Here is a 16,675-nt window from a genome sequence, read left to right on the forward strand (position 1 = left end):
ATTTGTCAATTTGCACGGTCAGCGGTCGAAGCTTCCCGCCTGTAGCACAAACAGAAAATTACCTCCTAGTATGAAATTACTTCAAGAAATGAATTAATCAGGGCCAGTCAGCACAGATTTCTAAAGGGCAGGTTGAGCTTGACCAACATTGAAGAAATAATAGACAATAGATAAAGAAAATGCAGTAGACGTGGTTTATATGGATTTTCAAAATGTACCACGTAAGAGACTTGTGACAAAAATAATAGCATATAAAATTAAGAGGTATATGGTATATTGGATAGAGAGGCAGGTTAGAAGATGGAAACCAAAGGTTAAGGGCAAAAGGACGCTTGTCAGATTGGAAAAATGTATTGAATGCCATTCCATAAGGGTCTGTGTTGAGTTGGATATTATTTACTATATACATAAATGATCTGGACCTAAGAACTAGGGAACAATATTGGAAACTGCTGATGACATGAAATTGGGAGGTAAGACAGATTGTCATGAGATTTGTGAAAGATTGCAGGAGGACATAAATAAGCTGGTAAGATGGGCACATAGGTGACATATGGGGCTCAATTTTAAAACTAAGCCGGGAAGAGGGTGGGTTGGTCAAATTGAGGTCGAGAAACCCATTGGTTCAGGTTTCCTGGACGTCCTTACATAGAAACATAGAAACATAGAAAATAGGAGCTGGAGTAGGCCATTTGGCCCTTCGAGCCTGCTCCACCATTCAATGTGATCATGGATGATCCTCTATCTCAATACCATATTCCCGCTCTCTCCCCATACCTCTTGATGCCTTTTGTGTCTAGAAATCTATCTAGCTCCTTCTTAAATATATTCAGTGACTTGGCCTCCACAGCCTTCTGTTTTAGAGAATTCCACAGGTTCACCACCCTCTGAGTGAAGAAATTTCTCCTCATCTCAGTCCTAAATGTCCTACCCCGTATCCTGAGACTGTGACCCCTCATTCTGGACACCTCAGCCAGGGGAAACATCCTCCCTGCATCCAGTCTGTTTAGCCCTGTCAGAATTTTATCCATTTCAATGAGATCACCTCTCATTCTTCTAAACTCGAGTGAATACAGGCCGAGTCGACCCAATCTCTCCTCATACGACAGTCCTGCCATTCCAGGAATCAGTCTGGTGAACCTTCGCTGCACTCTCTCTATGGTAAGTACATCCTTTCTTAGGTAAGGAGACCAAAACTGCACACAATATTCCAGGTGTGGTCTCACCAAGGCCCTGTATAACTGCAGTAAGACATCCTTGCTCCTGTACTCAAATCCTCTTGTAATGAAGGCCAACATACCATTTGCCTTCCTAACTGCTTGCTGCACCTGCATGTTTGCTTTCAGTGACTGGTGTACAAGGACACCCAGGTCCATTTGTACATCAACATTTCCCAATCTATCACCATTTAAATAATTGTCTGAGTGACAGGCTGGTCTCAGTCAGACGGGAGACCAGCCAGGGAGAGGATGTGTTCAGGTAAGTCTGCAGGTAAGCTTTTGTTTGTATGGCGGGGGTGGGGGGGTGGTGGGCATAGGTTGGCATGGAGTTGTGAGTCACAGGGGAGGGATCGGTGGTCAGTCACGGGGTGGGGAGGTGTTGGGATTCGGGGGTCATCGCAGGGGTCTGCGAGGGGGAAGATTGGGGGTCGGGATGGGAGGATCGGGGTTGGGGGTCGGAGGATCAGAGTGGAGGGGGAAGATCGGGGTTGGAGGAGAGGATCGGGTTTGGGGATCGTGGGTCCACGATCGGGGGCAGGAAGGGTCTGCGATCAGGAGGGGTGGGTCATGCAGGTAGGCTTGTTGGGCCTGGGGGAAGCAATCCTGCTCCTCCGGGCCCACAAGCTGTGCCTTTCTAGGCATCTACCTGCTAGTCTCGGGCCTTCTCGCCTCCTTTCACGAGGCTTAAAACAGAAAGCCTGGGAATCCTGGCTCCCCAGGGTTGAAATCGGGAAGTCCAGAAAAATGGAGACCCGAAGCCTCCTTGAAAGGTTTTAAGGCCTGACCTGCTTCCTGGGAATGGATTGGTCGCCCGCCCCTCTTCCCGCCCTGATGCAAACCGGAAATGGGCGGGTTGGAAGGAGGTTGGGGGTGGGTCTGAAATGGTGGAAATTTTCAATGTCCCCCCACCCCCAACCTACCCATTTTTCATTATGAAAATTGAGCCCATGAAGTTTAATGCAGAAAAGTGTGGAGTAAAACTTTGTGGAAGTAAGAATAGAGGAAATGAAAAGTTTTAATGGAGTACAAAGGCCATTAAAGCTGGCCTGGTAAGTAGATAAGGACAGAAAACTTGGTTTTGCATCTAAAGGCTTGGACTCCGAAATTCCAAATCCTATGACGTGCTGCCCACCCAGTAACCCCAACCAACACTAACCCTGCCATAAATGATAGAGTGAGCTCATTAGAATATTACTGGATGAGACAATGGCAGGGGTCCTGCCAGCAATTGGTGAGATGCACCTGGAGGTTCTAGCAAATACATGGGGGAGTGTGGAGGAAGTATATCTGTGGGCACAGCTGCAGCATTTAAACCTGGACTGCTCTTAAAGCAGAACTAGCATGCAGGAAGGTGAAGATGTGGCTCTAACAAGAACAAGTGTGAAGGGATCAGCAAATTTCAAAGATCGTCATAAATATGCTTCTGTGAAATTATGCATGGAATAGTGAGAGTGGGTGGCAAGAGATCTGCCAACACGTCAGGCAGAACACATGGAACGAGGTGGTACAGGCAGTGAGTGGCAATTCCTTAGCTCCAGGAACCCCTCCAGTGTAGGAAGAAGTTTAATGAGCTCTCAAAGTTAGCAAAGGTAAATGTGATGGCAGCACAAGCTGCCAATCATCCATATTTTAAACCTTATAGAATACACACTGATATTAACCCTAATAGTACAGTAACAAACTTAAGGGCTTTTCAGCCTTGGCTCAGTTGTAGCACCCTCACCTCTTAAGTCAAAAGATTGTGGGATCACGTCCCACTCCAGTGACTTAAGCACATAATTTAGGCTGAAAGTTCAGTGCAGTACTGAGGGTGTACTGCACTGTTAGAAGTGCCATCTTTCAGATGAGACATTAAACCAAGGCCCTCTCAAGTGGATGTAAAAGATCCCATGGCAATAGTCGAAGAAGAGCTGGGGAGTTCTCCCCGGTCCCCATGCCAATATTTCTTCCAAAACTAACATGACTACAACAGATTTGGGGTTAAATTTGGGAGCGCTCACTTTTGGGCACCCCCCAGCAGAGGGTTAATTCCCCGCTTACAAATGGTAAGGTCTGAGGAGCCCTGGATATGTAGCCCAATTTAATCCCCATAATCTGGTCATTTATTTCATTGCTGTTTGTGCGCAAATTGGCTGCCGCGTTTCCCTACATTACAAGAGTGACTATACTTCTAAAGTAATTCATTGGCTGTAAAGCTCTTTGGGATGTTCTGAGGTCGTGAAAGACACTATATAAATGCAAACTTGTTCGTTTGTAAATAAACTGTACAGACTCCTTCACGTGGAACAATTACATTATATCACTGGAGAATCCAGCAATGTAGGCATGCCCTATGTAGAATAATTTTCTTTGTGGGAACTCCATAAGGGAAGTGATAGGAATTCTCCAATAGTTGTCAAATTAACCTGCCTGCGACTGAAAGTAACAAGCATTCTGTTCACATTAGGAAAAAATTGCACATGATTCGTGGGAAGGACAAGTCAAAGGAAGAGGAAAAGCAGACATTCATCCATTAACCCAGGAGGGGAAGGTAGTTGAGATATTGGGATCTCACTCAGTTGAGGTGATGGGGAGGGAGGTCCTGCATCCATGGTTAACTTGTGCAAAGCAAGTGCTAATATTTAGTGTTCTGACACTCATACTCTGAGAAGGCCCTTACATGAGCAGAATTGTAAGGAGGCAATGCCTAGTGGGAAGCTCATTGCATTTCTCTGTCTATTTTCCACATGAGCTGGAAGCATGGAAGAAGAATAAGAGAGAGAAACTGGCCTCAACAGCAGAGATGACCAGCAGAATTCAGCCACACCATCATTCACCCACTAGCTCACAAGCACCAGCCCAGATAGTCACATGGGGAACATAGATAGTTCAGGTGAGATGTGGACACTGAGTGCTGCATGGCACACAAAGAAGCCAGAGGAAGACTTAGTGCAAGTGGAACAGATGTTCCTGAGTGCAGGCTAAGGAAATGTCAGCGTTTGGCTGAAAAAAAAAGGAAAGAAAGACTTGCATTTACCTTTCACAACCGTAGGCCATCCCAAACCACCTTACAGCCAATTAAGTAGTTTTGAAGTGTAGTCACTGTTGTAATACATAGAAACATAGAAAATAGGAGCAAGAGTAGGCCATTCGGCTCTTCGGGCCTGCTCCGCCATTCAAAATGATCATGGCTGATCGTCTAACTCAGTACCCTGTTCTCGCTTTTTCCCCATATCCCTTGATCCCTTTAGCATTAAGAAATAGATCTATCTCCTTCTTGAATACATCTAATGACTTGGCCTCCACTGCCTTCTGTTCACCATCCTCTGAGTGAAGAAATTTCTCCTCATCTTGGTTCTAAATGGCATACCCCGTATCCTGAGACTGTGACCCCTGGTTCTGGACTCCCCAGCCATCGGGAACATCCTCCCTGCATCTAGTCTGTCTAGTCCTGTTAGAATTTTATTTGTTTCGATGAAATCACCTCTCGTTCTTCTAAACTCTAGTGAATATAGGACTAGTCGACCCAATCTCTCCTCATACGTCAGTCCTGCCATCCCAGGGATCAGTCTGGTAAACCTTCATTGCACTCCCTCCATGGCAAGGACATCCTTCCTCAGGTAAGGAGACCAAAACTGCACACAATACTCCAGATGTGGTCTCACCAAGGCCCTTTACAACTGCAGTAAGACATCCCTGCTCCTATACTCAAGTCCTCTTGCAATGAAGGCGAACATAGCATTCGCCTTCCTAACTGCTTGCTGCACCTGAATGCTCGCTTTCAGCGACTGGTGTACAAGGACACCCAGGTCTCGTTGCACCTCCCCTTTTCCCAATCTATCACCAGTGAGATAATATTCTGTCTTTCTGTTTTTACAACCAAAGTGGATAACCTCACATTTATCCATGTTATACTACATCTGCCATGTTCTTGCCCACTCACCCAACTTGTCTAAATCACATTGGAGCCTCTTTGCATCCTCCTCACAGCTCACATTCCACCCCAGCTTTGTGTCATCTGCAAACTTGGAAATGTTATATTTAGTTCCCTCATCCAAATCATTGATATATATATTGTGAATAGCTGGGGCCCAAGCACTGATCCCTGCGGTACCCACTAGTCACTGCCTGCCTCGCGGAATAAGACCCATTTATTCCTACTCTCTGTTTCCTGTCTGTTAACCAATTTTCAATCCATGCCAGTATATTACCCCCAATCCCATGTGCTTTAATTTTGCACACTAACCTCTTGTGTGGGACCTTATCAAAAGCCTTCTGAAAATCTCCCCTATCTATTCTACTAGTTACATCCTCAAAACACTCCAGTATATTTGTTAAGCATGATTTCCCTTTCATAAACCCATGCTGACTTTGTCCAATCCCATTAATGCCCTCCAAGTGTTCTGTTATCACATCTTTTATAATAGACTCTAGCATTTTCCCCACTACTGATGTTTTCCTCACCCCACTGACTGGTCTGTAATTCCCTGTTTTTTTCTCTCCCTCCTTTTTTAAATAGTGGGATTACATTTGCCACCCTTCAATCTGTAGGAACTGTTCCAGAGTCTATAGAATTTTGGAAGATGATCACGAAGGCATCAATTATTTCCAGAGCCACTTCCTTCAGTACTCTGGGATGTAGATTATCAGGCCCTGGGGATTTGACAGCCTTTAGCCCCATTAATTTCTCTAGCACTATTTTTTTACTGATACTGGTTTCCTTCAGTTCCTCCCTCTCACTAGACCCTTGGTTCCCTAACATTTCTGGCAGGTCACTTGTGTCATCCTTTGTGAAGACAGAACCAAAGTATGTGTTTAATTGTTCTGCCATTTCTTTGTTCCCCATTATAATTTCCCCCATTTCTGACTGTAAGGGACCTACATTTGTCTTCACTAATCTTTTTCTCTAGACATATTTATAGAAGCTTTTACAGTCAGTTTTTATGTTCCCTGCTAGTTTACTCTCATACTCAATTTTCCCCTCTTAATCAATCTCTTTGTCCTCCTTTGCTGAATTCTAAACTGCTCCCAATCCTCAGGCTTGCAGCTATTTCTGGCAATTTTACATGTCTCCTCTTTGGATCTAATACTATCCCTAATTTCTTTTGTAAGTCACGTTTGAGCCACCTTTCCTGTTTTATTTTTGCGCCAGAGAGGAATGAATAATTATTGTAATTCCTTCACACGTTCTTTAAATATTAGCCATTGCCTATCCACCGTCATCCCTTTTAGTAAAGTTCCCCAATCTATCACAGCCAACTCACACCTCATACTTTCATAATTTCCTTTATTTAGATTCAGGACCCTAGTTTCGGATTCAACTACTTCACTCTCCATCTTAATGTGGAGTTTTATCATGTTATGGTCGCTCTTCCCTAAGGGACCCCGCACAACAAGATTGTTAATTTAGGAAATGTAATATAGGAAATGCGGCAGCCAATTTGCACACAGCAAATTTCCACAAAAAGCAATGAGGTAATGACCAGATAATTTGTTTTCGTGATGTTGATTGAGGGACACTTATTGCCCAGGTCACTGGGGAGAACTCCCCTGCTCTTCTTCGAATAGCATTCAGATCATATTTGAAGCCTTGATAAGAAGCACACCAAGCAGGGTTATACTTAAAGAAGATCATTGCTGATTGAAAGAGAAAGAGACTGGTAGAGCTCAGTGTCAGTCTTATCATGATACTTTCATCTGCAAGTGACATGTTGTGTTTCAGGATTCCAGCCTATTCTCCCTAGGAGGGATTCTTAGTTTAAGCTACAATATGATTATGATATGAAGTCCAATCCAAATTTCCAAGATTTTAGTGCACAAACCACTAGCACCTTTTTTAACAGAGGAAATGGCTCGAGCAATTTGAACAATACTGGGGATGGACTGGGGTTGACAATTGTAAACAATTTTACAACACCAAGTTATAGTCCAGCAATTTTATTTATCCTGAAACATTTGCCTGAGGAAGGAGGAAGTCTCCGAAAGCTTGTGAATTTAAAATAAAATTGCTGGACTATAACTTGGTGTTGTAAAATTGTTTACAACAATACTGGGGCCAAGGGTCTCATGGGATTCTTTGAGAAAGAATGGGCCGGCTACCAAAACCATTATCTTTATCAGATTCAGGCAAAAAAGACTGTTGATTCATTTAGACGATTCTAGCCTAGATTCACACATGGTCAGTTGAAATCTCTGCTTTGCCTGCGAGCTCAGTGGGGCTTGTCTGATAAAAGTCTACTCTTGGTGGGGTGGTGCTGGTTTCATTGACAGCCATTCTGATCAAGCCCTGGACAAGAGACAGGTGGAAAAATGAGCAGTAAACTTCCTGTGGACACAGTGGACAAAAGGAGACAAGAAGCATGTTGAGTCAGTCAGTTGAATTAGATCTTGGAAGGGAGTGCCGACTAATGAGGAACTACTCGCTCATCTTTAGCTCAGAGCTGATCAGAACCACAAGGCCGGCTAGGAAGAGTTAAATCAGAACACTAACGGGGATAGTGTGGCATGGTTTATTATTTTTCTTATTCACAAGGAGTGGTTTGAATTTAACTGAAGTAAGTGAATTTTGATAATAACTGTCACTCTGTAATTGACTTGCTGTCTGTAAAATAAAACAGCTTAACAATTCGCATCTCTTCTCAACAACAACTTGTATTTATATACAATCTTTAAGGAAGGAGAACTATAGAGAATATCTAAGGCAGACCCAAAATTTGTAACATGATGTTTGATAGTTTTGAGATGCTGTTATGCTTTGTGATGCAAATAACATTTTTGTGACAAAAGTAATATAATGACGCTGCCTGTTGATGGTGCTGGTAATAACAGCCCGATTGTGATGAACCCCCATTCATTTTTCAACCCTTTTTTTTGGCAGCATTTTCTAATTTTTTGTATGAAGGTTTTTACGCAAAATTATGGGAGGAACTTTCTATGGAGGTTCTCCTGATCATCTGCCATAACTTCAACAAAAGAGTCGCAAAACCTCTGGAAAAACGATGTAAACACTGTGTCAGTGGCTCTTCTGCCAAAGTTACAGCAGATGAGAAGGACAATCCCTGTGGAAATTCAACTACTATATTTTTGAATTGCATCTAATGTTGCTTGTCATTTTCTAAATAATTAATTTTGCAAATACCTGTAAAAAAAATGTAAGGTGGGAATTTCAGCTTTGGTTGGGGGTGTAAATCTGCCGGTAATGGATTGGCTGCCCATTATATGCCCTGATCAAATTTTCTTTCCCATTGAAGTCAAAGGAAAGGAAAATTGGCCAGGGTATAGAACGGGCAGTTGATTTGCTACCGTCAAAGTTGGAAGTTCTGCCAATAGTTATTATCAATTCCAGATTAATACATATCTAATCCATAACTTCAGCATACAAAAACCATTTCCTATCCACAGGGTATAGAATTCCTGATCCAAGAATAATATTTAAATAAATAACTAATCCTAATCCAAACATGACATCTCCAATGACCCTTTTCACACTCTGCACACTAAACATACTTTAATTCCTTAGTTTCACCTTTCGATAATATTCTTGGGTAATCTTGAGATTTTAATGGCTTGAAGTTAAATGTTTGCATATTGTCAATTTTTATCCATAATTCATGGTGTTCCTTATCCCATTCAATTCTAATCAGGGGCAGCTCAGTAGCATAGCATGCTGGAGCTCCAGGATGCTCTGCAGTGAAGTGTCCTGTAATTCTGCACATGTGCCATCATAGGGAGCATTGAATGAAGGCTGCCCATTTCCTCAAGGTAGGGGATGAGGAGAGCAAGGAAAGAACAATAAATGAGTGTCAAACTAATTTATTAGGATTCAACCATTATAGCATGCCTCAGATAAGTTCCGCATGTGTTGTGGGATCTCTATCTCCTTAATGTAAAGGAATTAAAATTAATTAGGGCATTTCATTTAATATACTTGTGATGAGCCGGTTATTAACTGCATACTTTAAAAACTGCATCCTTTTGAGAAAATGAAATTGTTTTCTGAGAATTAGTGTGAGGCTATAATTAATGAAGTGACTTGTTGTGGTGTAAGTTTTAGTTTGCAAAGACTGGTTGCATTATAATTGAAGTCCTCCAGGAAAGAACATGTTAACTCCATTCGAACCCTCAGACATGCATGTTCTTGCCTGCAGAGCTTCAGTTTTACAAAACTTCACCCTTGTAGATATTAGCCAGAGAAATTCATATTCTTTGCTCTGCAGAATACAAAGGAAGCTCCGAGTCTACAGAGAGATTCTATTGATTTTTAATTGTGTTGGATAATATCTTAATCCACTTCCATCACTACTTTCAGCCACAAATGTGGTGTATGTTGAGTTTGCTTACTCACTAATTCTTTCTGATGACTTTAGTCCAAAAATATTAAATATTCCTGCCCTGAAATTTGAAAGAAAAAGCTCCTATTGATTCTGGCTGATGGGTAGCTGGATACAATACAAAGTGGTGGCTAAAACATTGGTAAAGAGGTCCTGTATTATAATAACAACTTGCATTTATATAACATCTTATCAAGTCCTCATAATGTCCCAAAGTGCTTTACAACCAATGGCTTATTTTTAAAGTACAGTCACTGTTGTTATGTAGGTAAATGTGGCAGTCAATTTGGCACACATCAAGTTTCCACAAACAACAAATGAATGAATGATCAGATAATCTGTGTTTGATGGTGTTTATTGAGACAAAAATGTTGGCCAGGATACTGGGAGAACCTCTTGCTGGAAGGCCGTTCAAAGTCCTCAAGGATAAACAAACTGACCACAGCTTGCATTTCTGGTTGAATTCAGCCTAAGCACCCATTGAAATTGCTGAGCCAAACTCTAAACCTGGCTACGCTCCACATTCATCATCAGTTTGGGTTTGGATTTTAAAGAAATCTCCCCTTTTACATGAAACCTAGAGCTAGCCTCATTAAATTAGCCTGATATCGATAGGTTTGACTTTTAGCCCAGTGCCAATCTTCCTCCTCATTCATACTGCCCAGATCAACAGCACTGGTGCTACTTTGACTTTTCTAAATTGTAAGAAATGTACTTCTGTGAATATAGCATTTTCCTAAACGAATATAGAATTTCCCAACTGAAGAAAGAATGACGAGCCAAATAAGTAAAAAAATTCAGGAAGTTTGTGGTTATTCTCATCTGAATTGAAACCCCATTAAATTGTTAGATCAGTTCACATTTATATTTATATTGATTTGGGTTACATTGGTTTCTTTTGCTCAACTTTTCATTTCCACACAACTCCCCTTCATCTTGGTGGTTGGGACAGTCTTGGTTAACACAGAAACATAGTAAAAAAAAGAGAAAAGGCTCTGCATCCATCTGACTGCTCTGTGGACATTTGCTCGCCTTCCATCAAAGTCTTTCCATAAACAGGCAGCAGGTGCCACGTTTCAAGCCGGGTGAACTTAGTTATTTAGGTTTTCTGCACAGTGCAGGTGGTAGCTCAGCTATGAACTGCTGAAAGCCGCCCAAGTGAGGCAAGAGTAGAAGGTCAGGAAGGGTTGACCTGACGTTCAAATTTGTGAACTTATGGTTTGGGTATCCGACACGGGCACCAAGAGGAAAATATACTCCTTTTCTCTCATCAACATAGTAAAACCAATGGATAAAATACCGATTTGTTACTCAATGGTAAAATGGTCAGTAAATATAGCCCGTGGATATAGAAAATTGTCATAGAGTCATAGAGTTATACAGCACGGATAGAGGCCCTTCGGCCCATCGTGTCCGCGCCGGCCATCAGCCCTGTCTACTCTAATCCCATATTCCAGCATTTGGTCCGTAGCCTTGTATGCTATGGCATTTCAAGTGCTCATCCAAATGCTTCTTGAATGTTGTGAGGGTTCCTGCCTCCACAACCCTTTCAGGCAGTGAGTTCCAGACTCCAACCACCCTCTGGGTGAAAAAGTTCTTTCTCAAATCCCCTCTAAACCTCCCGCCTTTTACCTTGAATCTATGTCCCCTTGTTATAGTACCCTCAACGAAGGGAAAAAGCTCCTTAGTATCCATCCTATCTGTGCCCCTCATAATTTTGTACACCTCAATCATGTCTCCCCTCAGCCTCCTCTGCTCCAAGGAAAACAAACCCAATCTTCCCAGTCTCTCTTCATAGCTGAAGCGCTCCAGCCCTGGTAACATCCTGGTGAATCTCCTCTGCACCCTCTCCAAAGCGATCACATCCTTCCTGTAGTGTGGCGACCAGAACTGCACACAGTACTCCAGCTGTGGCCTAACCAGTGTTTTATACAGCTCCATCATAACCTCCTTGCTCTTATATTCTATGCCTCGGCTAATAAAGGCAAGTATCCCATATGCCTTCTTTACCACCTTATCTACCTGTTCCGCCGCCTTCAGGGATCTGTGAACTTGCACACCAAGATCCCTCTGACCCTCTGACCCTCTGTCTTGCCTAGGGTCCTCCCATTCATTGTGTATTCCCTTGCCTTGTTAGTCCCTCCAAAGTGCATCACCTCGCACTTTTCCGGGTTAAATTCCATTTGCCACTGTTCCGCCCATCTGACCAACCCATCTATATCGTCCTGCAGACTGAGGCTATCCTCCTCGCTATTTACCACCCTACCAATTTTTGTATCATCAGCGAACTTACTGATCATACCTTTTACATTCATATCCAAGTCATTAATGTAGACCACAAACAGCAAGGGACCCAGCACCGATCCCTGTGGTACCCCACTGGCCACAGGCTTCCATTCACAAAAACAACCTTCGACCATCACCCTCCGCCTTCTGCTACTAAGCCAGTTTTGTATCCAAAGTGCCAAGGCACCCTGGATTCCATGGGCTCGTACCTTCTTGACCAGTCTCCTGTGCGGGACTTTATCGAAGGCCTTACTGAAATCCATGTATACCACATCCACTGCGTTACCCTCATCCACACGCCTAGTCACCCCCTCAAAAAATTCAATCAAATTAGTCAGACATGATCTTCCCTTGACAAAGCCATGTTGACTATCCCTGATTAATCCTTGCTTCTCCAAGTGGAGACTAATTTTGTCCTTCAGAATTTTTTCCAATAATTTTCCTACCACTGATGTTAGGCTCACTGGCCTGTAGTTCCCCGGTTTTTCCCTACTCCCCTTCTTGAATAATGGTATTACATTAGCGGTTCTCCAGTCCTCTGGCACATCCCCTGTGGCCAGAGAGGTTCTGAATATATCTGTCAGAGCCCCCGCAATCTCCTCCTTTGCCTCACACAGTAGCCTGGGATACATTTCGTCCGGGCCTGGGGATTTATCCATTTTTAGGCCTGCTAAAACCGCCAATACCTCCTCCCGCTCGATGTTAATATGTTCGAGTATATCACAGTCCCCCTGCCGTATTTCTATGTCTACATCGTCCTTCTCCATAGTGAAAACAGATGCAAAAAATTCATTTAGAAACCCTCCTACATCTGCCGGCTCCACACACAGATTGCCATTTTTGTCCCTAATGGGCCCTATTTTTTCCCTAGTCATCCTCTTACCCTTAATATACTTATAAAATATCTTAGGATTTTCCTTTATTTTGCTCGCCAGTGTTATTTCATGGCCCCTCCTTGATCTCCTAATTTCTTTTTTAAGTATCCCCCTGCACTTTTTGTACTCCTCTAGGGCTTCCTCCGTCTTTAGCCTTTTGTATCTGCCAAAAGCCCTCCTTTTTTTCCTAATCCATTCTCGTATATCCCCTGACATCCAAGGTTCCCTGGAGTTCTTGGAACCACCCTTGACCTTTACGGGAACATGTTGCCATTGTATGGTCTCAATCTCCCTTCTGAAAGACTCCCATTGCTCCGATGCGGATTTTCCTACAAGCAGCTGATCCCAGTCCATTTTGGCCAGATCCTGCCTTATCCTATTAAAATCGGCCTTCCCCCAATTTAGAACCTTTATTTCCGGCCCCTCCCTGTCCTTTTCCATGACCACCTTAAATCTCACCAAATTATGGTCACTGTCACCAAAGTGCTCACCTACTAGCACTTCTTCCACTTGGCCGGCCACATTCCCTAGAATTAGGTCCAGTACCGCCCCCTCTCTTGTAGGACTTTCTACATGCTGGCTCAAAAAGCTCTCCTGGATGCACGTTAAGAATTTTGTACCCTCTAAGCCTTTTACACTCTGAGTATCCCAGTTAATATTGGGGAAGTTGAAATCCCCCACTATTATTACCCTATTATTTGCACAATTTTCTGAGATTTGCCTACATATCTGTTCCTCTATCTCCCCCTGACTGTTTGGGGGCCTATAGTACACTCCCATCAAAGTGCTTGCCCCCTTTTTGTTTTTAAGCTCCACCCATATGGCCTCATTAGAGGAACCTGCTAATATATCATCCCTCCTTATGGCAGTAATTGATTCTTTAATTAATATTGCGACCCCCCCTCCTCTTATACCTCCCCCTCTGTCTCGCCTGAAGATTCTGTACCCCGGAATATTGAGCTGCCAGTCTTGCCCCTCCCTCAACCATGTCTCTGTGACAGCAACAATATCATACTCCCATGTGTTTATCAACACCTTCAGTTCATCCACCTTATTCACAAGACTCCTTGCATTAAAATAGATGCCATCCAGCCTTGCCCTCACATATTTGCCCTGTCTTCCAAGCTGACTTGTTTTTTTCTCTATATTTGGCTGCACATCACCCCCTATTGTAGCTCCACTCTGTATCCCATCCCCCTGCCAAGTTAGTTTAAACCCCCCCCAACAGTGCTAGCAAACCTCCCCGCAAGGATATTTGTCCCGCCCTGGTTCAGATGCAACCCGTCCGACTTGTACAAGTTTGGATGTGAACGAAAGATCCTGGTTTGGAGAGTTGTTGTGGTGGGGGGAGTGCAGTGGATCAGCAGATTATCCTTTCACCTCTAATACCTGTGTTCAAATCCTAACTATTCTGTAAACTGGATCTAAAGATCTTCAGGAAATGCATTTGGCCAATCTTAAACCAGTTCTGAAGTGTTAATTTGACACTAAAATTACAATTTCACTCAAAGGCTAAAGGATGGCTAGTGTGTGAGTGGAAATGGCATACTGATGCAGTAAAAAAATGGGCTTCTGAGGTTAGCGGTAAGGTGCATTTTTGGAGCAGGAAAAACTTTCTATTTAGCACCTAATTTGCATTATACCTAACCTGGTAGTTAATACTGTACGAAAAGTAGAAGAATATTTTATTCCCCATCATTTACACCCTTCACTTTGATACATAGAAAAATATAGAAGTTACAATACGGAAACAGGCCATTTGGCCCAACCAATCCATGCTGTCATTTATCCTACACACGACCAAATAATCCTATTCACATTTACCCACTCTGTTCCCATATCCCTTTATATCTTTTTTCTTCATCCATCTATCCAATCTAATCTTTAATATTGACATGGATTTTGTCTCAACCACTAATCCTGGAAATTAATTAGCATCTGTGTGAAGAAATTTATCTTGCTCTCTTTTCTAAATCTCTTACTTTTAATCTTTTATCTATGGTCCCTCATTCTAGACTCCACAACTACTGGAAACAATCTGCTTCTATCTACTCTGCCCTATCCTTTCATAATTTCAAATCTTTCCATCATATCATCCTATAATCTGCATTGCCCCAATGAAAAAAGCCCTATTTTTTCAAGTCTTTCTTTAATTTGTAAAATAACCTATGAAAAATTACATTAAACCTCTTTGTAGAAGAGAGGAGGAGTGCAGTTTTGGTCTCCTTACCTAAGGAAGGATATACTTGCCTTAGAGGCGGTGCAACAAAGGTTCATTAGATTGATTCTTGGGATGAGAGGGTTGTCCTATGAAGAAAGATTGAGTAGAATGGGCCTATATTCCCTGAGTTTAGAAGAATGAGAGTTGATCTCATTGAAACATATAAGATTCTAAGAGGGTAGGTGCTGAAAGGATGTTTCCCCTAGCTGTAGAGCCTAGAACTGGAGGACGATGGGGGAAAAATTTGATAAGGGACCGTTTTGGGCGGTGGTAACGCGATGCGCTACCACCCCACGCCCCATGGACCCTACGCAGGCAGGACGCAAGTTTGGACCCACACGAGCACTTACCTGCAATCAGCGTTCCTTTCCGGGCCTTGAATGTGGAATCAATGCAATTTGATCTTTCCACCACCAGAGGGAGGTCAGTCTCTCAAAGGGAGGATGTTTCTTAGAAATCTCTTAAAGGTAGCTTGTACCTGTTATCTGCATGGAGCCTGAACAGAGATCAGACATCACACACGTAAAACACAGATGCAGATCCCATCCCTGTAAATCCTGCACGGTCCCTTTAAATAGCACTTGTGGAGGGGTCAGACGATTGGGGTTAAGACTGTGCATTGAGTTTAGCGTTAAGTCCCAAAATGGTGTCTATCAATTTAAATCAGCGTTGCACACTGATTGAAGCCATTTTCTCCCTATTTTACATGATTCCAGCGTTCGTTATCTGCCCCTGCGCAAACTCCTATACCAAGATGGCGGCCGGTGCACGTCACGCAGGAAACATGCGTCTGCACCCAAGACGCCAACTTGGGTGTTGGAGAGGCCGTGTAGCACCGAAACAACGGACGCTACACGACCCAATGTAGCATCCATAGCCTCAGGATAAGGGTTCAGACATTTAGGATTGAGATGAGGAGGAATTTCTTCACTCAGAGGGTCGTGAATATTTGGAACTCCCTACCCCAGGGGGCTGTGAATGCTCAGTTGTTGAGTATATTCAAGACTGAGATCGATAGATTTTTGCACTCTAGGGGAATCAAGGGATATGGGGAGAGGGCAGGAAAGTGGAGTTGAGGTCGAAGATCAGCCATGACCTAATTGGATGGCGGAGCAGGCTCAAGGGGCCGAATGGCCTACTCCTGCTCCTATTTCTTATGTTTCTTAAAATATAACTATTAATCGTTTGGTGGGTGTGATGGCATAATTATGACATCCAGTAAACTAAAACCTCCTCCCCAAAGTCTTTCCCCCCCCCCGCCCCCCTTTTTCATTATTTGAAAGTAATTCAAAAATACATAAATGTTCCCAAGCATTTTCAAAATCATTTGTTGTTTAAAATCCTATGACACAATGGGGGTTAAATTGATCTTGGGCAAAAGCACAAAACGGGTGATGGGGAATCACAGCCCATTTTACACTGTGTCCAATTTTCTTTTCCATTGACCTGTAAGACCGGCTGTGGTTCCCTATCATCCGTTTTGCGCTTTCACCAAAGACCAATTTCACTCCCATTGTATTCAATTGCAGAGCTGACTGACTGATCGGTTGCATTACCATTCACACTATGGTATAAACCATTCATTTTTCTATTAGTGATAATCCATGATCACAAATTTTAATTTCTCTCATTACTGACTATTCAATCACCAGCAATTTTAGAGAACAAAATAACATTTTGTATAAAATATAAGTATTAAAGTTACTAACTTTTTCTGATGTGAATAGTTTTGATATTTAACAGAAATGGAATAATTGAATTTTC

At 42.8% G+C, this 16,675-nt stretch overlaps 1 protein-coding gene across 6 annotated transcripts in view; it reads left to right on the forward strand.

Moving 5' to 3' along the window:
• Nucleotides 1-16,675, forward strand: part of LOC137333828 (BTB/POZ domain-containing protein KCTD8-like) — a 247,316-nt gene that overhangs the window by 96,155 nt on the left and 134,486 nt on the right. The window contains exon 3 of one of the 6 annotated variants that reach the window (XM_067998356.1): nucleotides 15,666-15,681. The exons of the other annotated variants lie outside the window; for them this stretch is intronic. Within the exon in view, the coding sequence (XP_067854457.1) occupies nucleotides 15,666-15,681 (16 nt within the window). The remainder of the gene's footprint in view (nucleotides 1-15,665; nucleotides 15,682-16,675) is intronic. 6 annotated transcript variants of the gene reach the window in all.

Source organism: Heptranchias perlo, chromosome 1, assembly GCF_035084215.1.
Source record: "Heptranchias perlo isolate sHepPer1 chromosome 1, sHepPer1.hap1, whole genome shotgun sequence".
In the NCBI taxonomy this organism is placed as follows: Eukaryota; Metazoa; Chordata; class Chondrichthyes; order Hexanchiformes; family Hexanchidae; genus Heptranchias; species Heptranchias perlo.